Raw genomic sequence first — 16,193 nt, 5'->3', positions numbered from 1 at the left:
ACAAGGTGTGGAGGACGCACACCTGCATACTGTAGTACAGCCGAGAAGTGTGTGCATAGTGCAGAGGTGCACACTCTATCACAAGGTGTGGAGGACGCACACCTGCATACTGTAGTACAGCCGAGAGGTGTGTGCATAGTGCAGAGGTGCACACTCAGTCGCAAGGTGTGGAGGAAGCACACCTGCATACTGTAGTACAGCTACAGCCGAGAGGTGTGTGCATAGTGCAGAGGTGCACACTCTGTCACAAGGTGTGGAGGACGCACACCTGCATACTGTAGTACAGCCGAGAGGTGTGTGCATAGTGCAGAGGTGCACACTCTGTCACAAGGTGTAGAGGACGCACACCTGCATACTGTAGTACAGCTACAGCCGAGAGGTGTGTGCATAGTGCAGAGGTGCACACTTTGTCACAATGTGTGGAGGATGCACACCTGCATACTGTAGAAGAGCCGATGCCCGGGTGCATAGTGCAGAGGTGCACACTTTGTCACAACGTGTGGAGGATGCACACCTGCATACTGTAGAAGAGCCGAGAGGTGTGTGCAGAGTGCAGAGGTGGCACGTGCACACTCTGTCGCAAGGTGTGGAGAAAACTCGCATCCGCATCCCTATGGTAGTACAGCCGAGGCTGGCTGCATGATTCTCGGCTTTGGCAATTCCAGGGTAGCCTAGTTCTACCCCCGTTTAATTGTTGTGTATTTTCGAATTGTATCTTGGGCTCTTCAAGTGTTCCGGAATGCAGAGCTTGCAAGAAATCTTAAAGGCTTCTGCTCGGGTACGGTGACATCCGGGAGCGTGTCGTCGCACTGCCGCTGGGGAGTGGTAGGCTAGTTCTGAGTCTGACTGCAGTACCGGTGTCGGATGCCAGTGTGCAGCTCCGTCCTCTGGCTGTGCCAGCATGCAGAGCCAACCTCCGATGCAACTGTGCCCTGGCTGTCAGCACACGGGACGCCCTTTCTATGGCCACGCCGGGTGAGTGGGACACACGGTGGAGGTGGGTGGCGGGACACACGGCGGGGGTGGGTGAGACACGCCTCGGGGGTGGGTGGGACACGCCTCGGGGGTGGGTGGGACACACGGCGGAGGTGGGTGAGGCACACGCCTCTGCCCGCCCCCACGCTCGCCACGCCAGGTCGGTGAGTGATCAGCCCTGACCCTGCAGGCAGCAGCCGAGCCGCTCCAGTCGCAGGCTCTCTCTCGGGATGGCAGTGCAGGCGTGCCAGCTCCACTTCCCATGGTGGTCCTGCGAGGCGCAGGTAAGTGCCGGCGTTGGTGCCAGGAGTCTGAATGCGCAGCCCCTGGGCGCCAACATACGGGGCATGGATCTCCGACCCTACTCCACATCCAGACTTCCTCTTGTACCACTTCCACGCGTTGCCCTCAGAGATACTGCATGGCTGCTTGTGGTGGGGCACTACGGGGGGCACGTAAGGTTCTGCATACTGCGTGCTTCGTTGCAGCAGAGACGCACGCAGCTCTCTCTCAGGTTATATGCAGCTGCGCAGTCTCTACTCGGGTAGTCAGTACTGGTTTACAAGTAGCCCGGCATCCTGTATCTAAGTATGAGTGGCCACCACGCTCCCTGTGCTTGCAATGGGTGGTCACTTCTGGGGTGCTATACGTATATTTGAATCCTGTGCTTGGTTTGAGTGATCAGTGCTCGGCTGGTACCTGCATATCTGCATCTTGTGCTTCCTTTATGTGCTCAGTACTAGGGTGGTACATGCCTGTCGCCCTGCACCCTGGGCTTGCAATGGGGGGTCACTTCTGGGGTGGTGTATTTATATCCGAATCCTGTGTTTGCTTTAAGTGATCATTGTTTTGCTGGTACATGCGTATCTGTATTGTGTGCTTTCTTTGGGTGCTCAGTACTAGGGTTTACATGTCTGTCTCCCTGCATCTTGTGCTTGCAATGGTTGGTCAGTTCTGGGGTGGTATGTAGATATATATATATACATATATACATATATATGAATCCTGTGTTTGCTTTAAGTGATCATTGTTTTGCTGGTACATGCGTATCTGTATTGTGTGCTTCCTTTGGGTGCTCAGTACTAGGGTTTACATGTCTGTCTCCCTGCATCTTGTGCTTGCAATGGTTGGTCAGTTCTGGGGTGGTATGTAGATATATATATACATATATACATATATATGAATCCTGTGTTTGCTTTAAGTGATCATTGTTTTGCTGGTACATGCGTATCTGTATTGTGTGCTTTCTTTGGGTGCTCAGTACTAGGGTTTACATGTCTGTCTCCCTGCATCTTGTGCTTGCAATGGTTGGTCAGTTCTGGGGTGGTATGTAGATATATATATACATATATACATATATATGAATCCTGTGTTTGCTTTAAGTGATCATTGTTTTGCTGGTACATGCGTATCTGTATTGTGTGCTTTCTTTGGGTGCTCAGTACTAGGGTTTACATGTCTGCCTCCCTGCATCTTGTGCTTGCAATGGTTGGTCAGTTCTGGGGTGGTATGTAGATATATATATAGATATATACATATATATGAATCCTGTGTTTGCTTTAAGTGATCATTGTTTTGCTGGTACATGCGTATCTGTATTGTGTGCTTTCTTTGGGTGCTCAGTACTAGGGTTTACATGTCTGCCTCCCTGCATCTTGTGCTTGCAATGGTTGGTCAGTTCTGGGGTGGTATGTAGATATATATATAGATATATACATATATATGAATCCTGTGTTTGCTTTAAGTGATCATTGTTTTGCTGGTACATGCGTATCTGTATTGTGTGCTTTCTTTGGGTGCTCAGTACTAGGGTTTACATGTCTGTCTCCCTGCATCTTGTGCTTACAATGGTTGGTCAGTTCTGGGGTGGTATGTAGATATATATATACATATATACATATATATGAATCCTGTGTTTGCTTTAAGTGATCATTGTTTTGCTGGTACATGCGTATCTGTATTGTGTGCTTTCTTTGGGTGCTCAGTACTAGGGTTTACATGTCTGCCTCCCTGCATCTTGTGCTTGCAATGGTTGGTCAGTTCTGGGGTGGTATGTAGATATATATATAGATATATACATATATATGAATCCTGTGTTTGCTTTAAGTGATCATTGTTTTGCTGGTACATGCGTATCTGTATTGTGTGCTTCCTTTGGGTGCTCAGTACTAGGGTTTTACATGTCTGTCTCCCTGCATCTTGTGCTTACAATGGTTGGTCAGTTCTGGACATCTGAACCCTGTGCTTGGTTTGAGCGATCGGTGCTTGGCTGGTACATGCATATCTCTGTATTGTGTGCTTCCTTTGGGTGGTCAGAACGTGGATCAAATGCTCATCTCTGCATCTGGTGCTTGCCTTGGGTGACTAGTCCTCTGGAGTGGTACGTCCATCTGTACATTCTGTACCTGCTTTGGGTGGTCTCTGGTGTGTGTTGGCCAGTGGTAGGGGTTACTTGGTGTTCTGCACCAGGTGCTTGCTTTGGGTGGTCAGTCCTCGGGGGTGGTATGTCCACCTGTACATTCTTTGAGTGGTCTCTGGTGTGTGTTGGCCAGTAGTAGGATTAATTGGTGTTCTGCATCTGGTGCTTGTCTTGGGTGGTCAGTCCTCAGGGGTGGTACGTCCATCTGTACATTCTATACTTGCTTTGAGTGGTCTGTGGTGTGTGTTGGCCAGTAGTAGGATTAATTGGTGTTCTGCACCAGGTGCTTGCCTTGGGTGGTCAGTCCTCGGGGGTGGTACGTCCATCTGTACATTCTGTACTTGCTTTGGGTGGTCTCTGGTGTGTGTTGGCCAGTAGTAGGATTAATTGGTGTTCAGCATCTGGTGCTTGCCTTGGGTGATCAGTCCTCTGAGGTGGTATGTCCATCTGTACATTCTATACTTGCTTTGAGTGGTCTGTGGTGTGTGTTGGCCAGTAGTAGGATTAATTGGTGTTCTGCATCTGGTGCTTGCCTTGGGTGATCAGTCCTCTGAGGTGGTATGTCCATCTGTACATTCTATACTTGCTTTGAGTGGTCTGTGGTGTGTGTTGGCCAGTAGTAGGATTAATTGGTGTTCTGCACCAGGTGCTTGCCTTGGGTGGTCAGTCCTCGGGGGTGGTATGTCCATCTGTACATTCTGTACTTGCTTTGGGTGGTCTCTGGTGTGTGTTGGCCAGTAGTAGGATTAATTGGTGTTCTGCATCTGGTGCTTGCCTTGGGTGATCAGTCCTCTGAGGTGGTATGTCCATCTGTACATTCTATACTTGCTTTGAGTGGTCTGTGGTGTGTGTTGGCCAGTAATAGGATTAATTGGTGTTCTGCATCTGGTGCTTGCCTTGGGTGATCAGTCCTCTGAGGTGGTATGTCCATCTGTACATTCTATACTTGCTTTGAGTGGTCTGTGGTGTGTGTTGGCCAGTAGTAGGATTAATTGGTGTTCTGCACCAGGTGCTTGCCTTGGGTGGTCAGTCCTCGGGGGTAGTATGTCCATCTGTGCATTCTATACTTGCTTTGAGTGGTCTGTGGTGCGGGTTGGCCAGTAGTAGGATTAATTTGTGTTCTGCACCAGGTGCTTGTCTTGGGTGGTCAGTCCTCGGGGGTGGTATGTCCATCTGTACATTCTGTACTTGCTTTGAGTGGTCTGTGGTGTGTGTTGGCCAGTGGTAGGGGTTCCTTGGTGTTCTGCATCAGGTGCTTGCCTTGGGTGGTCAGTCCTCGGGGGTGGTATGTCCATCTGTACATTCTATACTTGCTTTGGGTGGTCTGTGGTGTGTGTTGGCCAGTAGTAGGGGTTACTTGGTGTTCTGCACCAGGTGCTTGCCTATTCTATACTTGTGGTCTCTAGTGTGAGTTGGCCAGTAGTAGGGGTTACTTGGTGTTCTGCGTCAGGTGCTTGTTTTGGGTGGGCAGTCTACTGAGGTGGTACGTCCACCTGTACATTCTGTACTTGCTTTGGGTGGTCTCTGGTGTGTGTTGGCCAGTAGTAGGATTAATTGGTGTTCTGCACCAGGTGCTTGCCTTGGGTGGTCAGTCCTCGGGGGTGGTATGTCCACCTGTACATTCTGTACTTGCTTTGAGTGGTTCTTAGTGTGTGTTGGTCAGTCGTAGGGTTACTTGGTTTTCTGCACCAGGTGCTTTTGCCTTGGGTGGTCAGTCATCGGGGGTGGTATGTCCACCTGTACATTCTGTACTTGATTTGGGTGGTCTGTGGTGTGTTTTGGCCAGTAGTAGGGGCTACTTGCTGTTCTGTACCAGGTGCTTGCTTTGGGTGGTCAGTCCTCGGGGGTGGTATGTCCACCTGTACATTCTGTACTTGCTTTGAGTGGTCTGTGGTGTGCGTAGGACAGTAGTAGGGGTTACTTGGTGTTCAGCACCAGGTGCCTGCTTTGGGTGGTTAGCATTGGCAGGAATATGCACCTTTCATTCTTTTGTTTGCGCTGTGTCTGTAGTGCGGGTGGTATATGTAGCTCTGCAGACTGTAATTCGAATGGTTGATCAGCGCCGGGGGCAGGGTACTTGCAGAGTTGTATCCTGTGACCAGTTTAGGTGGCTAGTACTGGGACTGATTTCCGCTCTGCATACTGAGCTTGATTTGAGGTGCCAGTACTGGAGGACGTTCATCTTTAAGTTTTGTGCCTGATTTGGGCGGTGGGTCCTGGGTGGTCCCTGCTGCTCTGCAGACTACACCAGTGTTTGGTTGGCCACTACTGAAGGTACATGCAGCTCAGTGAACCGCACCCGAGTTTGGGTGGTCAGAAGTGTTTCCTGCAGCTCTGTACAGTATGCTTGGCTGGAGGGATCAGTACATGGTAGGTTCATGCCTCCTTACCGCATGTACTTGGCTTGGGATTTCCGTAATACCGTTAATGCATCCTTATATCATGTGCATGGCTTTGGTGGTCATTACTGATAGTACATGTAGATGTAGCGTTGTCTACTGTGCTTGCTTTGGGTTGTCAGTGCTGGGGGTACACAACTCCTTACATCTTCTGCCTGGTGTGAGTGCTCACTACTGTAGGTACAACATTTATAAGTCCCTCACCTGCTTTGGGTGGTCAATATCATTGGGTGTATGCATCCGTGTGCTTTGGGTAGACAATACTAGGGTTTCATGCATCATTATAGCTTGCGTCTTTTGGGTGGGCAGTCCTGGGCTTACATGCAGCTTTGCTTCTTTTTCCTGGCATAGATGGTAGCCGCATTCTTGTACCATGTCCCTAGTTTGGATGAGTACCACCGTGGACACATGCAGCTTTACATCTGCGTGATTTAGTGGTCAGTACAGTGAGATGTAGACACCTAGTAGAACAAACTGAACCTATTATACCTATTTCGGGACGGATATACTTGTTGCACTTTACTAGTGTCCTGTGAAATGTTAACCAATGACACGTTGACACTTAAAAAAAAAAGAGGTGCTATATCTTGTTATAGTATTTGTGGAATTTTTTTATTAAAATAACCCATGGTCTGACATAATTTATGCACTTTATCATTGTTATTGAGCTATGGATTAACCATTTATGCACTTTAATATGACATATGTGCAATATCTTGCTATAATAATCATTGATATTTAAAAATGAATTCGTTTCTCTTTGGAAACTGTTTTATTGTATGAGCTGGTTTATGTTTTGTTTTTTGGGATATTTATGAATGCATGGTCCAATCATTAATAATATTTGATGTATTGAGTTCTGCTGTTTTTATATATTACGTGATTGTGAAGTGTTTTGATTGCAATGAGCAGTACAGTGGTTACATTCATCCCCACATTTTATCCCTACTCTGGTTTTGTACTGGGCGTGCATGTAGCTTTACATCCTGTGTATGGGCTGCATGAATCCTTACACCTTGTCCCCAGATGGGTAAATGCTGTCTTCCATCTCGTGCCTGGCTTGGATGGTTCACCTGGGTGCATTTATCCTTATTTCTTCTGCCTGGTTTGGATGGTCAGGATTAGGGATAACTGTATTGGATTTGATCATTTATATAGCGCTCCATTTAGCTTTGCTTATTGTTTCTGGTATGATGGGCAGTACTAAGGGTACACACAGCCTTCCATTGTGTGCCAGGGCTCAGTTGTAGTGCACTGTAGCATTTATATAGCGCTCCATGCAGCTGTGCTCTTTGTTTCTAGTATGATTGGCCAGTTCTGGGAGTGCATGCAGGATTCCATCATGTGCTTGCTTTTGTTGTCAGAGCTATCATTTCACATGCAGTTCCTCTGTGCCCCGGCCCCTCTCACAGCCTTCTCTCTCTCTCTCTCTCTCTTCTGAATTTCAGGGGCAGTGCCTGCAGACTGAGCCCGAGTTTGACTTGCAGGAGTTCCGCGATGCGGTGGACAGTTTCATATCTGGTAAGGATGAGTGACTCAACAACCTAACTCCCCCTCAGGGTATAGAGAGTATCAGTCGCTGGATTCCTGCATCATTTCATCAAGGCAACACAGTCACACCCTTAGATCTAACTCCCTTCGCCTCCTGATGACCCCCCGCTTTCGGTGTTCTAGAATGGGTGGCAGAGCCTTTGCAGTGATCACTGCCAAACTTTGGAACATCCTGCCTCTCTCCCTTCGCACTACTGAGTCAGAAACCATGTTTCGATGTCTCCTAAAGACCTGTTTTTTTCCCAGCACCTAGATCCCTCTTGGTTTGCACTTCTGCCGTCTGTCATACCGCCAGGACACCCTCGTCGGGGGTAGCTGTGCGCTCTATAAACTTCCAAATAAATAAATAAGGCTAAAACAGACAACAGGGAAGGTTTACGAAGACTCTGTGCTGGTGCAAAGTCACGCAAAATGATGCAGCATCGCAAAGTCTTGGAAGGGTACTGTCCAGCATAAAATATACTTTCCATTAGAATGGTGCCCTTTCCTTGGTGAAAATAGCTGCCTGTGCCACTTTGCATGTAGAGGGTGTTGCGTGGGAGCGTAATGGGCAGATCACTGCAGTCACCCATAGTTTTTGACGCAAAGACTGATCTACTAAGATAGTCAGATCAGCTTTGCATCAAACTATTTCTCCTACTGGAAGCGAGCGCGAATATTTCCATCGCTACGCCTGCGTTGATAATAGGCGATAGCGATGTTAGCTATTGTTTTTAGTCTCTAACAGGTTGGGTACGCCCACTTTGCATGTCATTAGCGATAAATATCGCTGACATGCAAAGCGGACCCCAAACTACTCGCTATCTCCTCAAAGCTGTCGCTAACATCAGCTAGCAACAGCTTGATAATAGGGCGATATAATTATCGCTGCTTAGCGGCCGAAAACGCGGCGATAATCTAATATCGCCAGGCTTGGTAATATGCCCCCAAGGCTATACGCAGCTTCCCTCCCCTTGCACAACGCAGCACAATAACTTTCATTGTTGCACTGCGCTAAAAATTAACACATCTGCCCATAGTTTTGTAAATATTAGTTGGAAGCATATTAATATTTTCATTATCTTCATCATCGTCTGCAAATAAATTAAATAAACAAATACATATCAATTAATGCATGCTTGGTTGAATCGTATTACTGTTTGACGTTACGTATCTGATTTTCCATAAGAGACATTTTCCCACTAAAACTTATCAAACACACTTAACGTCTCCAAAGGGCTCAGGGTCGGGGTAATTTTTTTGTGTTCTTCTCTTAAGGCCTGGAGTAGCCATAGCAGGTCGAGAGGGTGGACACTAGCAATAAATACTTCAGTCGGATCCATTACTTGAATTCTTAAATTCGTTCTTTGCTCTGCACCTGAGAGCCACATGGTGGCGCTCTTTCAGTGACCCAGAAGCAGTGTTTGCAATGCACCTTGCACTCCTTGCAGCTAGGAATTCTGAGTGACTGTACTTCAAGAAGATATCAAAGAGTAGAAACGAGACATGCTGGGATGCATACCTGCCAACTCATACGGTACACACCGTGGGAGATGCGTGGCTCAATGGTTAGAGCGGCAGACCCTGATGCAGAGGTCTGGCCCGGGACCAGGGTTCAATTCCCGCCTCGGCGGCTCCTGGACACAATTTTCCCAGACCTGATAATTCTCGCCTCGGTGCCTAGTCTAATCATGTGTCCCACTCTGTGACTCTGGGCAATAGCTTGCTTAATCTCCACAACGGCCCCAGCAGCGCTTGGATGCCTGGCTTCACCTTGGGGGTGCCCAGGAGTGGACATTTCACAGAAAAGCCAGGAAGGGTTCCACAGCGGTATGAATACAGCGCTACGAGACCTCAGGGTAGAAGGCGCTATATAAATACAAACACATTTACATTACATTACCAGGGGCGGTGGGTGACATTTGAAAGTGGTGGGGCGCAAAGTGATGTACAAACAGCACCATAGCGAGCGAGCGCAGCGAGCGAGCCCGAACCCCAAAAGGGGGGTTTGGGGGGATTACCCCCCCCTAGAAAATTTTGAAAAAAAAGAAGAAAAATCGTGCATTTTCAAGCAAATTTGAGAAAGCAGGAAGGTTAATAAAGCAATTGTGAAAGTGCAGTTATTACATTAATAGATGGCATAACATAGGTAGCAGCTTATTCAGGATAACCGCAGAGCTTCATACATTCCGTCCTATTACGCTCAGGTGCTGAATACAGACTATAAGACTTTCATGAAAATCTCAGCTCTAAGAGTAGAAGAAGTTGCACGGCAGTTGGGAAACAACCTTCACAAAGCATTGGGGAAATGAGAGGCAATTACTTGAAAGCAAACTGAAAGCAATGCATCAAGTAGTAACTTAAAGCAATGCATCCAGCAAAACAGTGCATGCAGTCAACCATACAAAAGTAAACTAAAGCAAGTGTGAACCTGTGAACCTTCCCTTTGAAAGCAGGGTGCTAGTCAACAGGCCAGTCACATACATTTAAACTGAAGAAGAGTACACCTCAGCATGCAGGCACCAACATAAAATCACCAAGCAAGTCAAACAGTTTAATGAAAGAAAAATGAAAGCAATACATCCAGCAAACTAGACAGTGACTCAAAAAGTAAACTGAAGCAAGTGCACACTGAAAGGAATGCGCAGTCATAAGTCAGAAATTTACATAAAAGCAACTTACCAAGACACCCAATCAATTACATGGAAAAAAACTTGAGCCAATGCACCCAGAAAACCAGACCAGCACACCAAAGCATCCCACCCCTGATAGGATGGCAGCTGTGCTCTCAGGGTCACCTCTCAGTTTTTTGGCAGGGTTGAGCACCCCCCAGTTTTATGCCCTGTGCGCCTGAAGGGGAGACAGGCAAAAGGGGTCATAATGGGACATCTGGCACAGCCACTTTGTAATCGAGGTCACCCACCCAGCTCAAGACTGAGTTACAGGCTGATCTTAAATCTTTAAACAACCACAAGGGTCTCCAGCTAGTTGGTTCTTGAGCCAAAAGAGTCCTCAGCTCACTGGGAGTCTTTACATCGCGCCTGAGATGACATGACAATGTCCCTTAATCCGGAGCAACTGTGGGGACTGGTCTGGGTCTGACTTGGTACATCAGAACTGCCCCATACCTTACTGCATTAAAAACATTCAACAGTTTCTGGAGTGAGCCACTTGTACAAGTGGACATAAGTACACCGAAACTCTGGAACTGTCACAAGTAAGCAATCTGAAGTCTTGGCAGCTGTAAATAAACACTTTGACTGTCAGATCACCAATTAGCAATTAAAAGGCTTAAAAGCTCACAAAAAGCAACTTAATTACTACAAATGTGAACGTCACTTCAGACCAGCTTTCGCCTTTCCCTTTATTTTCACTCTACACACTCCAGCAGGATGCAATCACCAGGGAGGAACACATCCAGCTCACAATTTGACTTCCCAACAATAAAACAATAAAACCAGCAATTTACAGAGTATTGGGTTGTGACAATCAAGGGTTCACCGGTTTGGACAAATGCCAAACACCTTCACAAGCTTTCATACAAGGAAATCTCCTAGCTTTCCCAGACTGCAGCCTTCAATATTTATGCTGTTCGCACGCCATATGCAGAGCGCTTTTATCATGCGCAGAAGATGGTGCAGTCCTGTCACATACACACAGTCCAGGCTGTTAGGACACAGATCGGTGAACTGACTGCGCAGTCACAGCCGTGTCCAGACTACAACCCCCACAGTCAAACCGGTGGGAACTACGACTCCCGTCATGCTGCGCGCTGCGCATGCGCGAACCTCGCACACGGAAGGAACAGTTTAAAACGGACCGGGAGCAGGAGGAAGCTGTCGGATAGTATCGCGTCCACCGAGGAGTTCGGGTTTAAAGTACCAGGTGAGCTGTTCCTCTGGAGAGGAAACTCTCGTCTTTTGTTCCACGCACTTGGAGCGCCAGCACGCCCCAGTCCCCGCTCGAGGGTTCGAGCAGGATACAGAGCGCCTTGAAGCGCCTCCACACCCCAGTCCCCGCTCGAGGGTTCGAGCAAGATACAGAGCGCATTTAAGCGCCAGCACGCCCCAGTCCCCGCTCGAGGGTTCGAGCAGGATACAGAGCGCCTTGAAGCGCCTCCACACCCCAGTCCCCGCTCGAGGGTTCGAGCAAGATACAGAGCGCATTTAAGCGCCAGCACGCCCCAGTCCCCGCTCGAGGGTTCGAGCAGGATACAGAGCGCCTTGAAGCGCCTCCACACCCCAGTCCCTGCTCGAGGGTTCGAGCAAGATACAGAGCGCATTTAAGCGCCAGCACGCCCCAGTCCCCGCTCGAGGGTTCGAGCAGGATACAGAGCGCATTGAAGAATAGGCACGCCCCAGTCCCCGCTCGAGGGTTCGAGCTAAACTTTAAGCGCATTGAAGCGCCAGCACGCCCCAGTCCCCGCTCGAGGGTTCGAGTTAAACTTTAAGCGCATTGAAGCGCCAGCACGCCCCAGTCCCCGCTCGAGGGTTCGAGCTAAACTGTAAGCGCATTGAAGCGCCATCACGCCCCAGTCCCCGCTCGAGGGTTCGAGCAGAATACAGAGCGCATTGAAGCGCCAGCACGCCCCAGTTCCCGCTCGAAGGTATTCGAACGGTGGGGCTCTACCTTTGTTCTCCGTTTATCCTTCTTTTGCCCTCTGTTGGGAGATGTCGGGACCGGCATCTATGCAGAGGACGAATTAGTGAGTACTCGTTCTCAAAACCACTATTCCTTAGTTCGAGTGGCATTTTCGGCCACTGCTTAGCACGGTGTCCTCTGTTGGGTGACTGTCGGGACCGGCAGTTGTGCAGAGGACGGTTGGACGCTCATACCATCGGCTACACCCCAAGTCATTTGCCCTTCGGGGTTTTGTGGTGCTCGTTTGTTCAGTGGTGCTATTAAACCTACCAAGTATCAAACCATTTGTGTACTTGCTGTTTTCTCAACCCCGGGGTACTCAGGGGGTTACACAGGCACTGAAGAAACATTGTTCGAGCTTCGAGAGATTACTATTGAATTCCAGTGACGTCTACATTCCTTCCAAGATAGGGGAGACTCAGGGGCCTCTCATCTCATATTAAAGGGGGCACAGTCATTTTGCCGTAAACCACTGAATGCACGGTAGAGCTTCCTTGGTGTGATTGGGCCTATCTTGGCAGAGTCCTCTTTCACAGGGCATCCAAGCTGTACATCACACAAGCCTTTCATTTTCCACCCTCTGCTGTGTCAACAGCTACCCGACAGCTGCACAGCAGTCTGACACAGCCGTTGTGCAGCACTGGTGTGCTGGAAAGAGAGCCCTTGGTTTCCATTCTCCCATCGTTCACCGTGCCCTGTGACATTGTCCCCTTCTCACATGTTGACTACTGCAAAAAGAACAATTGATGGACGGAATGCTGAACGATATCAAACATTCACCCCCAATACAGAGATCTAGGCCTAAATAAATTGTTTTTTTTGCCCACCATGCCATTCCAATTTAGACCCAGCGATATGTAAATCAGTCTTGACCCTGCTCCCAATAGGAACAGTCCAGCCCGAACTGCCCTGAACCGGAGACAAGCATCCTGGTACAAGTTTCAGGTATCACCTCATATCAGCCAGGCTAGCTTTAATACTATGTCATAGTGAGCAGGGGACCCACGTCTGGGCATACCCGTCCCACTCAGGGTAACAAATACAAAACAATAATTGATGGAAGGAATGCTGAACAATGTCAAACATTGGCCACCAGTAGAGATCTCGGCCTAAATCCATTCTTTTTTTACCCACCATGCCATTCCAGTTTAAACCCAGCCATACGCATATCAGTCTTGACCCTGCTCCCCATGGGAACTGATTTGCAAATGGCTGGGTCTAAACTGGGGTGGCATGGTGAGCAAAAGAAGGATGGGTTTAACCCAGATCGCTTGATTGGAGGTGAATGTTTGATCTGTTCTGCATTCAGTCCATCATTTGTTTGTCTTTTATTTCTCACCCATGTTGTCTGAGGGCAGCACAAAGACTTGGGCAGTTCACTGGGTTTTCCTTCACTGCTGGGTCTGCCCTGCTTCCAGTCTGTGAACATACCCTCCATAGAGTACCTCCTGCCGAAGAAATGTCTGCCCACTTGCTCCCCGCCAATGAGCTGCCTGCTTGTGGAGAACCTGAGACTGAGTAGCCACAACATCCTACCAGCAGTGCTTAATTTGTAAGATATTAGGTGCAGGTGCTTAATTTTCTGGGGAGAAGCCACACCCACTTCCTTAGCTCCACCCACTTCCACCTCTGGCTCCAGCCACTTACTCTATTGTCCCCCCACATCTCCATAACGCCCCCTCTCACATGCATTTGTACATGCAGCTCTTGGTGACAGGTAGTAGCTCAATATTCTATATTAGTATTTTAACTTATAGACTGCAAGTAAGAAAATGATCTCCCCCACAAATACAGTATCTCACTGAACTATTTATGTTACACGCACATTGTGATCTGCATGGTGCACATGCTTTGAAGCATAAACCCTCTGTGCTACCTTATGATAAGTCAAAAGTAAACGTCCACTAGACAAAGCTCGATTCTCTGTCCATCAGCTCCATTAATCACCAGTTATATTGACATTTTTATTTTTTCCAAAAAAGTGCTGGTGGCAAGGAACACTGCAGCAGGTGCTTTTAACGCCAATATATATTTTTGAGAAAAGGGTGTCCCCCTAAACCCCCCTTTCCTCCCCCCCCCCCCAAAGTCAACGCCCAGTGCTGTAGTGCTGGTCACTCTGCCCTAGAGCTGGCCCTGAGCAGGCATGTGTAAGGTGCCTGTTGCAAATATTTACTGAGCCAGGTGCAAACATATACCCATTGCAGATTCTAGATATGTTTATAAGATACAGTGATACAGTAACATAAAGAAGGGGAACGTAACAGCCAAACTCCCTCTAAGGTTACTACTGCCATTTGACTGTTTTGCGGGTCCTTCAAGGCATTTTTAAGAATTGTCTAAGGGTGTCTCACTGCCTCTAATTAAATTTCAGCTGGTATTGAGGTAGCACTACATAAACTTGTGGGACAGGCAGTCTGTGTGTGTGCGCGACTCATAAGGCAGGAAGCTGTGTTGAGGCATCGAAATTTGAAAAGTTTGCGGCGCACATGGTCACTGCTGTTATATACAAATGAGAATGTCACCCATTTGTGCGGAAAATTGCCCAAACTATGCACTTCTAGGATGAGAGGTGATCCACATGGGATATTTTCTTGGAGGTTGAAGTGCAGAGCAATATATGGGAAATTAGGTTTGCTTTCTTTTTTCCAAACCTGATTGTAATTTCTCAATATGGCAGCAAAGATAACATTCAAGGTGGGGGCCATGCTGCGTTATTCCCTTCAGCATCTCAGAGCTTTGATCAAGGGAGAGGGAGACATTAATCGCAAATGACAGGCTCTTTGGAAATCACACTCAAAACACATTTTAACAAGTTTTATACAGTGAGAATGACCCACGTTTCCACCCAGTGATCTCACAGAAGATAGTCATGGTACATCTTACGTTCCATTACTTTACACTACTAGCAGTGTGTTACAAAAACCAAAATCAATACTTACTGGTATAATATTGCCTTTAATTAATTTGACTGTAAGGGATGGGGGCGTCCTCTCGCCCCAACCAATCGCTCTGCTAATAGCACCAACGTGGTGATCATGTATTTCACCATTTCAAACCATATTTTCTTCATTATTCATCATTTTTAAACATATTTTTAGTCCCAACTTCATACTTGAATCCACACTCTAACTTAAGTGCCATTTTCCAAAATTCTTATGTTCATGCTGTGTCTATCAGGACCTCTTGCAAGAACAAGACTGATGCAGAATTCGTCCAAGGCAGTCTATTTATTAAAAATACCCATTGCACTTCGGGCTACAAGCGCCCTTCGTCAAGGTCAATTCTAAAATACAACAATAAAAATAGTAACAGTTACCTTCTAGACCAGCATCATGTTTTTTGTTTAAACATTCACTGCGGGTTAATCCCCATTCTACAATATCGTATAACAGTGTAACCCTCTCATATCCCCCCAAAATAAATCCTTTCTTAATTATTGCCACCATTCTCGATATAAACCAGTTTTTCAATGCTCTTTACCCATAAATCACCCTGGTTCTACAAAACAATCTCCTTTCCCTTCCTTCTCCGCACCTACATGCCCAACATTGTATTGACAGGTCACTCGAACCTTTCCCACCTCCCTCATACTCCTTTCTTACTATTTCATCCTGCAACCATCTCCCTCTACCCCAATAATCATTACTACTGCTGCCGTACCTGCCGTGGGTGTTAAAAAACATCAAGCCTGCTCGTTTTTTACTGATTTGATTACTGATCATTTAATGCGGGCCACAGAGTTAACATGATAATGACGGTTGAGTTTTGGCTTCGATAATTCTATTGCATTATGGGAGATGCAGTGTTTGGATTTGAATACTATATCGTAATCAGCATTGATGGCGGGAAAAGAGGGCCAATTAGGAAGTAGGTGGGTGGTTAATGATGGTTAAATAGAGGCAGGTTCTAGGGGGTGAATAATCACTTTCTGGAAAGAACGAGCAGGCTTGATGTTTTTAACACACACAGCAGGTACCCCTCTTCCCCTTACAGTTTGACTACCCAGGTGCCACGTGGGCGGGGCACTTCACCAATCTGCACGCACTTTTTGAAAGATAGAAAGAATAATCTGTGTGCATCCTACCCGTACAAATGTTGAATTTAATTAATCTGAGGCATGAAGTCTGCTGCAGCTACACAAGTTAAGAGTCCCGAGTCCGCCACACTGCTTCCTTTATGCAACTGAGCTGCGGCTGTGCAGTATGCTCGGGATGGGAAAAGTGTAGACA

The 16,193-nt window shown here is 47.4% G+C and overlaps 1 protein-coding gene across 2 annotated transcripts in view; it reads left to right on the top strand.

The window, feature by feature from the left end:
* Positions 1–16,193, top strand: part of MCIDAS (multiciliate differentiation and DNA synthesis associated cell cycle protein) — a 37,828-nt gene that overhangs the window by 8,644 nt on the left and 12,991 nt on the right. The window contains exons 1-2 of one of the 2 annotated variants that reach the window (XM_078675083.1): positions 1,147–1,259; positions 7,242–7,314. In XM_078675083.1, coding sequence (XP_078531209.1) covers positions 1,206–1,259; positions 7,242–7,314 — 127 coding nt within the window. In that variant the 5' untranslated portion in view covers positions 1,147–1,205. Of the gene's footprint in view, positions 1–1,146; positions 1,260–7,241; positions 7,315–16,193 lie in introns of those variants that run through there. The other variant, XM_078675084.1, reaches the window with a different exon arrangement.

Source organism: Lissotriton helveticus, chromosome 2_1, assembly GCF_964261635.1.
Source record: "Lissotriton helveticus chromosome 2_1, aLisHel1.1, whole genome shotgun sequence".
Lineage (NCBI taxonomy): Eukaryota > Metazoa > Chordata > Amphibia > Caudata > Salamandridae > Lissotriton > Lissotriton helveticus.
This window is presented reverse-complemented; position numbering and strand designations above follow the sequence as displayed.